The following is a 9040-nucleotide window of genomic DNA, read 5'->3' as shown; positions in this document are numbered from 1 at the left end:
GAATGGCTTTAACCTTAAAAAGGTGCAGCTTTAGATTAGATATTAGGAAGGAATTCTTTACTGTGGGGTGATGAGTCACTGGATCGAGTTGTTCAGAGACATTGTGGATCCCCGTCCCTGAAAGTTCAAGGCCAGGTTGGATGGGACTTTGAGCAACCTGATCTAGGGGAAGGTGTCCCTACCCATGGCAAGGGGCTGCAACTGGATGTTCTTTAAGGCCCTTTAGAACCCAGACTACTCTGTCATTTTAGATCTGGCCAAGCTCCTGAGCTCCTCAGCTCTGTGAAGGACCACTGGACAAGGCCACAGCAACCAAGAGAAGTGATTCCAGGTTTCTCCCTGCCAGACCAGCTCCCAACACCATCTCAGTCACAGGAGCAATAAGTGCCGAGGATCCAAAGGCTCCAGGCCCACAGCACCCAGGTATCTCTGCTACCCACAGCTTAGACAGGGTCACCATGCTTTGTCAAGGGCTGTTACAAGCCTGCACGTGCAAAAATTAGGCATCAGGCTCTGGATTCCTACTCAAGGTCTCCCTTCTGTGTTTAAGTACAAAGGCTCAGTAAAGCCTTTGCATTTAGACTTTATTCTCTGGGAGCACTCAACCACTGGCATAAGTACATCATAAAATAGACAAAGAGCTGTAATATGTACCAATGGAGCTTAGCATTTCCTGGGGTTATGGAGGAAGGCAGCACCTTAAGATGTGCAGATAGATGGCTGACAGGTCTTTTCTGCAGAACTTCCCACCTTAGACCTCTCCTTGTTGCCTGTAAGAACTCCAATCCACATTTGCAGATCAACTATATCTAGGCCACTAAATAAAAACAGCCTGAATTTGAAAGCCATGATGTGCTTGCAGCACCCAATCAAATACCTAAACATTAAGCCAGATTTACCAGTGCAGTTGTTTCCACACTTCTGAAAGGCTTCTGGGTCCCAAACTGAATCACTGCCTCTGCAACCTAACACAGGCCCTCCAAAGCCATCTCAGTTTGGCTCCTTCTCCACCAGTCCTGTTCATCCACACAGAGCCATAGAGCCATAGGATGATGAAGTTGGAAAAGACCTCAAAGATCATCAAATCCAATGCTAGTAGCAGTAGAAGCATGTGTAGAAGGGGTGTAGAAGCACGAAAGGGATTGCTGAATATGCTGTTTCTTCTCCAAAACACTGATAAGTACTTCAAACTGAGTGCAGCCTGCTTTTTGTCTAGTACTGAATGAGGCAGAGGCTGCTAACTGATATTTTTTGAGCTCCCCAGTTTCCACTCACCCTCTTGTTTCTGTAGGGGTTTATTATGGAAAAGCCTTGTTCTCTCAGACTTTGAGGTGTCCTTGGTCCCACCCCAAAATAAATAATTTCTGCTTGACAAAACTCACTAAAAGGTAACAGAAATTTGGGGGAAGGGGAGACACCAAGCAGAGAGCTGCGGGTTTTGGGTTTTGCTTTTTAATTACGCGTCTGTGATTTAGAATTACAAGTTAAGCACAAAGCTCCTGCAAAGCCAGCCTGCCTTTCCTCCTGCCTTTCCTGCAAGGGGCTGTCAGCTCTGCTGGGGCTGGACCTGCTGTCCCAGTCAGTCCTAGCTTAGGCTCCCAGAGGAGCAGAGCTTTCTGTCTGGAGAGTTGGCGGGCAGCTCGCCTGCTGCAAATGCATTTCTTTGCTGCTCTCCTTTGGTCCGAGGGAGCTGCAGAATTCTCCTCCTCTTATGTAATGGTCTGCTGGTGTCTTTGCTTGGAAAACCTCTTTTTCAGCTGGAGGGTGTCAGGAGCTGCGTTCCTACCTCTCTTGGGTCATTGCTGAGAGAGCAGCTGGCCAAGGGAGATGTGCCAGGGTGTGGGGCAGCAGAAAGGAGCAGCTCCTCTCCCCTTCCTCCCCTTGTGTCCAGCATTTCCTGGGGTCTCCCTGTTACTCTCAGGAGCATGGGGCATCTCTATCTGGGCGATCCCGGGCAGCAAATGGGGGAAAGGGCAAATTTGGGCTGGGAGCTTTGCCTGGAACAGTGTGTACCGTGTGTACCCCCGCCCCCGAGAGCCACAGCACGGATGGGGCAGAGCCGAGTGCAGCGGGGGGATGCGGTGGGATAGCGGGACGAGAGCGGAGCACGGCTGGGGGGATGCGGTGGGATAGCGGGATAAGAGCAGGGAGCGGTGGGGGGATGCGGTGGGATAGCGGGACGAGAGCGGAGCGCAGCCGGGAGATGCAGCAGCCGCGGGACCGGGGATGGAGAGGAGCGCGGCGCGGGGATGCTGCAGCCGCGGGACCGCGGGACGAGAGTGGAGCGCGGCGGCGGCTGCTGCTGCTGCTGCTGCTGCTGCTGTGGAAGCGGATCGCCAAGTCTCCGGGCCGAGCTCTCCCTCCTCCGGCAACCGGCGGGGATGGGGAAGGGGAGAGAGGGAGGGGCACGGAGGGGTCGGGGGACGTTAAAATGCAGCATCATCCTCCGGCCCCGGCGAATTCCGTGTGTGTGTGTGTGTGTGTGTGTGTGTGTGTGTGTGTGTGTGTAAGGGGCGGAGGGGAGCGGCAGCGCTGCCCGCAGCTCCCGGAGCAGCGGGGCCGGGCGCGGAGCGGGGCTGCGCGGGGCGCGGAGCGGAGCGGGCACTGCGGAGCCGGCAGCGCTCCCGGTGCAGCGCCCGAGCCTCGCCGGAGAAAGGGGGGCACCGGGCGGGAGGGAGGGAGGAAGGGGAAGGGGGGCGGCGATGCTGCCTGGCTTGGGGGAGGGAGGAGAGCGGGGGGGAAAAAAAGGAGAGAAAGAGGGAAAAAAAGGCAAGGAACCCCCACCCCCCCTTCCCTCCCTCCCCTGCCCGGTCCCTTCCATCTCCGGCACACACACACACACCCGCACGCACACACACACCCCATTGATCAATATTTGGCTGTCTTGCTGCAACTTGCTGCAGTCTTTTAAAGGAGTAGTAGAGAGAGAGGGAGAGAGAAAGGGAAACTGGCAGGAAGGGGTAAGGAGCTACACATGTCACATGTGCTTTCTAAGACGGCCAGGAGCATCTGCAGGCTGGATCTGGTGGAGGATGCTGCGGCAGGTGATACACAGAGGGCTCCAGTCGTTTTTCTACAAGCTGGGCTTATTCGTGAGCAGGCATCCGGTGTTTTTCCTCACTGTGCCCGCAGTCCTGACCATCATCTTCGGCTTCAGCCTGCTCAACCGCTTCCAGCCTGACACTGACCTGGAGAGCCTGGTAGCCCCCAGCCACAGCCTGGCCAAGATCGAGAGGAGCTTAGCCAGCAGCCTTTTCTCCCTCGATCAATCCAAAAGCCAGCTGTATTCGGACTTGCACACCCCGGGGAGGTATGGCAGGGTGATTCTCCTCTCCAAACCCGGAGGCAATATTTTGCATCAGGCTGATGTGATCCTGCAGATCCACCGAGCCGTGCTGGAAATGAAGGTGAACTACAAAGGCTATAATTATACTTTTTCCCATCTGTGTGTGTTGAGAAATCAGGATAAGAAATGCGTGCTGGATGATATTATTTCAGTGCTAGAGGATCTGAGGCAGGCTGCCCTCTCCAATAAGACAACAGCCAGGGTGCAAGTGAGCTATCCCAACACTAAATTAAAGGTATGCTCTTACTGCATGCTTTCGCCAATTAAAGAGGCAGCACTTCATTTCTTGTCCTAAGCAGCAAAGAGAAATATAATCATATCTCTCTCTCTCTGTGGAAATGTGTGTGATCTGGGCTTTCCTCGTGAAGCAGCTGAATCTGGTGCCTTGCTTTGCTCTGGGCGAGGAGGGAGGGTGGGGAACCGGACGCTGCTGCTGGAGCAGGAGAAGAAGGGAGTGGAGAAGAGCCTGAGCACCGGCAGACCTTGCAATGCCTTGAAGGTTCCATTCATGGGGGGAAAGGGACAGGAGGTCGGTGGGGGGTGGAGAGCTGGTTTGCACTATCACCTTTTCCAGCCTCACTGCTATGGTGGGATAATTTGTCTTTAATGTGGCCAGGAAAAGCTTTCCTCAAAGGTGCAGTGAGGTCCTGTGTCTCCCTGCCCCTGCCAGTGCTGTAAGAGCAGCAGGAGGTCTGGGCCAGAAGCAATTTCAGGTGTCCTGCCTTCTTTACCTGCATGCAAAGAAGGTGAAGGGAAGTGGGATTTTTTTTTTTTTCCTCTCTCAGTGTAAAAATTGTTAACTCTGTCACTGATGGATGGGCTGGAGTTTTGGGATGGATCCCACCAGCTAGAGGCTTCCAGCAAAGTTGAAACAAGGTGAAAGGTGAAAGAAGTTTCAGTCCTCCTAATTAAAAGAATAAGCAATTTGACACAAATTATCTCAGGACTATTTCCCTGGCACACAAGCACCCATCTGCTTTCCCTCCCATCTGGAGCAATTCCGCTCACCATGACTAACCTGCTGTAAGTAAATAAGGTACAAAGTTTGCAGGTAGCTCATCAAAGAAGTTTTGTGGATTACAGTACATCTGCATGCTCCCCTGGGCATTGCACCAGAGGCAGGATTTATTTAACAGAGTGTAACAAACTCCCTAGGACACTATTTACTCATGGCTCGGGTCATGGGGGAGAAGACATGCTCCTCCTTGTAAACCAGAGATCTCTGGGGTTACCTCTCCCTCTTTTTCAAAGAGTTCCTTGGGGGTAAGGGACATGCTCTTGCAAGTACCAGCACTAAGATACTGAAGTTATAATTTGTTTCTTACTGTACATTTACCAGAAAAAGATCCCATAAAGTCAGTGCCTGTTCCGAAATCTGAAGCAGAGACATAGATTGATTTTATTTGATTGTCTTTTTCCTTCAATAAAAGTGCCAGGTGGAACAGCTTGGATTTGGTCCCGTGGCTGTAGATGTTACAGTAATTGCTTTGTACAGAGTTGTGGCTGCCTGAGTGGAGTGTGTGGAAATGAAAAGGTGTCCTTGCTACTGCTGGAAAGCCTTGAGTGCAAAGAGTGCTCAGAAAAACAAGTTATTCTGGATTAAATATCCCTGAACAAATTTTATCTTCATGCTATTACTGCAGAATTAAAGCGAATCCTTTACATTTTGCTTATTTTTAGAATTAAAATTAAGGTAGTTCAGTGGAGAACACTGATAATCTAAGTGTTATAAAGCAACTTTATACAGAAATAGTCATCCTATCCTCTAAATCCAGGTTAATTTTCTTCTCTAGACAAACCCTAACTGATCTTATCAAAACTAGGATGCAGTCACTTGCACTGTGGTTTTTTTCGTTAGAAGATTGCCTACAGCTCCTCCTTTTTTTAAAGATAAAAGCAGAGGAAGAGATTATGTGGTCTGGATTAGCTACATATTGGATTGTCAGATAATTCACATACAGAGAAAGGTTTTCCTAAAACACAGAGGTTTAACTCAGAGCACTGCCAAACACCATCCCAGCATCTTCAATCCCCCAAAGACTTGTTGTGTTTCATCTTCTGGGTGAGGGAATAAACACCCTTAAGTAACTCAGTTTAAAGCTGGACAGAGCAGGGTGGGGAGCTTTTTGTCCTCTTGCCAGTGAAAGAAGGTAAAGCCACCAAAGGCTGTGACTGCACTTCAGATAAAAGCCAGCAATTATAACTCATTTCTGTGGGTCCTGCTTTTACTGAGAAAGAGAAACACACTTTGCCACTATTTTGCTTCTTCTTATATATTAAGGACTCTATTATGGATCTGTGGTCAGCCCTGAACCTGGGCTGGTCTTCAACAACGGTGTGTCTGCAGAGACTCACCTTCTCTGGTCTCTTTGGCTCCAGCTGCTGGGATTAAATTACTGTTTTGTATAAAATAATTCACTAGTTTATGTCTGTCATCTTTGCTGTCCCATCTAGCAAGAGTTAGGAAGTTGTGGGCAACATCTTGTGAACTCCTTCAAACCATGGGCAAGATCTTGGTTTAATCCCAGCTCTCAGTCTGTTTGCTGACCTCCCTCTATTTGCACCTCTGAGCAAAGGCTGTGGAAACTCAGGCCTGTATTTCTTCTTTTGAGGCGTCTCACTGTGTTTAAAGAGAAACATCTCAGATGCTGCATCCATTTGGGTAGATGAGTTTCTGGATGTTCAGCAAAGGCACAGAACCCCTGTCGCTGTATCTGTGAGGTTTTGTATTTCTTCACATTTGAACTCTGACATTAAGGAAAAGTTGTGGTTAAACCTCATGGGACTGCAAACAAGAGACCCAAATCTGCCTGCTCTTATTCAGTGTGGGCCAGTGTTCATCGCATTCACTGGTCCATGTCCTTGGGATTCTTCTCAGCTAAACTTTCCTGCAACATTAGGACCCTGTAAGATCTTCTAGGTTGCCTCACTTTCTCAATGGTCATGTTGCTTGGTTAATTCTGATAGGTTTTGCTCTTTTAATAACAGCCTCAAATTAAACAAAATTCTTCTAAAAACAATATGGGGATTTACAAACCATGAAGGTGCCCCATATGTGTTTAGTTTACAGCACAGTTTATTTTACTTGACATGGGTCAAGTGTCAAACTGTGCTGCTCTGGGACACAATGACAGTGTTGAGCTGTTCCACTCCTCCATCTGGGAGCTGTAAAAAACATCTTGTAGTTTTTTATTTCCCTCAAGCCTTGTGAGAAGCTTTTACTTTGTCTCTCTTCTCATCTCCTGATGGAGGCCAAATCAGTTCAAACCTCTCAGGTGAGGCTGGCTGAAGGCTGACAGGGGGTGAGTTCTTGGCAGGTTTCCCACAGGACTTTCTGGGAACCACTCAAGCAGGTTTCGGCAAACTGCTCCAGTTTTGAAGCAGCTGTTATAGGGCTGCAAAACCTGATGAAACTGCTCGGCTTTTCCTGAGGAAATTTGGATGTGAAGGACAATTGTTTAACCATTACTTGCTGTAGTGTTGGAAGAACTTACAGCCCTAAATACTTGTACTTTACCTATCCCTCTGTAAGGCAGGAACTTGGTCTCTCCAGTCACAAGGAGCAGAGACACGCATTCACATTCAGAGCACAGAGTGCAGGGTGGTTTCAAATGCCTGAGGTGGGTTTAAAATCCACTCTGGCTACTTAGGGGTCATTGTAGGCAAGTGCAGGTGAACCAGGCTGAAGGAAAATACCAGCTCTACTTCCTTTGGGGACACAGTAGCCTGTTCACTGCAGTCTGCAGCCCAGCCAGAGAGTGACTTGCCCAAGGTCATGCAGATAGACTGTGGCAGAGCAGGAAAACAAAGCTGGATATATGAAGTCTCAATGAAGATTTTTTAGACACTTCCTGAAGAACATTGCTCATGCTTTCCTCAGTTCAGGACATAAAAAAGATGTTACTGTGCTTGGAGTCTGGACTATGCCCTAACTTGCACAGACTGAGCACTCAGCATCAGTCATCAAACTGTTAAATCTCAAGTTTTGTCAAATATCAGCTTTGTTTTTGTCAGTTGAGACTTCCAGAACAGTGACTGGGCATGACTTGGGAGACAGCATGGAAAAGAGTCCACTCTGGCTTGGTAAATCCACTTCATCCTGCTGATAACAGTGTGTGGTGTTCCTAGAAGTGAGCACATTGTGCCCCTGCCTCCAGGGCCAGAATGTGGTCTGAGGCACAGTTTATTTGTTGGTATAAACAGAATTATTGATTACCTGAGGATTACTTCTTGTGTACCATGAAATATGAGGGAAGAGATTGCTTTTTGACCCTGATTCGCCTATAACCACAGAAAATTTTACTATCCGATTCCAGAAAAAGCCAAAAAAACCCCTCCAAACAAAAATAATGGAAGTTATTTCTGAACACAGTTTTTATATGGAAGGGAAAAAGAGAAAGGCATAAAAACATTTTTCAGGTATTGCATCTTTATTGTTTCTTTGTTTCTTTTCATGTTTATTTGCTACTTTTTCTGAGAAAAGATAATAACTGAGAACTTGCCTGTCTGAGATCAAAATAAATATGAAAACTGCTGGTTTAAAGAAACCTTTGTCAGCAGATTGGTTCCTGTAATATTGCCTTCAATTAATTAAGTATCAGTCATTTATGAACACTAGGCAAAATAGCAGCCAATAAACCAGAAATCTCTATTACCACATTTGTGATGAACACATCAGCTGGATATTGAGTCTGCTCTTGCTTAAGCCGAAGCATTACTTGCATTCATTTAACATCTTGAAATCTCTAATTGCAGTTTTGCTACTGGCCAGATTCTCAATTTTTCTCACATTAACAGCTGTACTTTTAAATGAGTCTCGCTCCATTTGCATTTGTGGAGTCTTTCTGACTGCTCTAAGATTAATCCCTCCTTATATGTCCCTGAGGGGACAGAGAAGATATGAAACCAGAGCCCACCTCCGTCAGAGTAGGCATCTATGCACCAATAATATCCACAAACTGATTAACCCTCCAGTAAAACCACTTAGAGTGTAAGATTGCCCAAACTCCAATGAGCAAGTGCTTCCTCAGAAGCAGTGTGGCTCTGCACCCGTTTGTGATACCACCTGTCCCAGTCCAAGCATGTGGTTCAGGATTTTGTGAAGTGTTCTGTGGCTGGAAAAAGCTACTAAGTCACAGCAAAATAATAAGACATGTGCAGGGAGAAGATCAGAAGAGGGAGGCTGGAGGCTGCAGATAGTTTTCATCTCAGCCTCGCAGATGAAGACAGGATGGGGCTGGCTGAGCTCAGAATAGCTGCTCAGTAGCATGAAAGCAAGTGGAAAATGTTTGAAGCCGAGGAGCATCTTCTGGCTCACAGATTGGGAAACTAATTTGGGGGAAAAAAGACACTTTTACCCTTCCAACTGTGTTTCCATACTGTCCAGCAGCACTGGGGAGGGTTCCTGACCCTCCTCACCTGGATGGGCTGGTGGAGCTGTGCCTTTGGTGGGAGATGGCTCTGCAGATATCAGCTTTTGAGGATGTGATCAGGCATCCTGTCTGCTCAGTTTGGGCAAGAAAATGTTTCCTTGCATTTTAGGAGAATTCTCCACTCCTCCCTTTGCTTACTACATTAGGAAAGGTCTCTGCCTCGGCTCTGATAGACCGAGCATTAAGATAACACTCTTCTCCCATAAAGCAAAGCCAGACTATGAGCCCTGACTACACTGGGAGCATGAAACTGGGTTAACAT

General features: G+C 47.8%; 1 protein-coding gene across 2 annotated transcripts in view; it reads left to right on the top strand.

The window, feature by feature from the left end:
- Positions 1–2981: 2981 nt before the first annotated feature.
- PTCHD4 (patched domain containing 4) overlaps positions 2982–9040 on the top strand; it is an 80040-nt gene continuing 73981 nt past the window's right edge. Inside the window, exon 1 of one of the 2 annotated variants that reach the window (XM_059469234.1) lies at positions 2982–3407. In XM_059469234.1, coding sequence (XP_059325217.1) covers positions 2982–3407 — 426 coding nt within the window. Of the gene's footprint in view, positions 3582–9040 lie in introns of both variants that reach the window. The other variant, XM_059469233.1, reaches the window with a different exon arrangement.

Source organism: Ammospiza nelsoni, chromosome 3 (assembly GCF_027579445.1).
Source record: "Ammospiza nelsoni isolate bAmmNel1 chromosome 3, bAmmNel1.pri, whole genome shotgun sequence".
NCBI classification, from domain to species: domain Eukaryota; kingdom Metazoa; phylum Chordata; class Aves; order Passeriformes; family Passerellidae; genus Ammospiza; species Ammospiza nelsoni.
The sequence above is the reverse complement of the archived record's forward strand: the minus strand, read 5'-3'. Positions and strand labels throughout refer to the sequence as shown.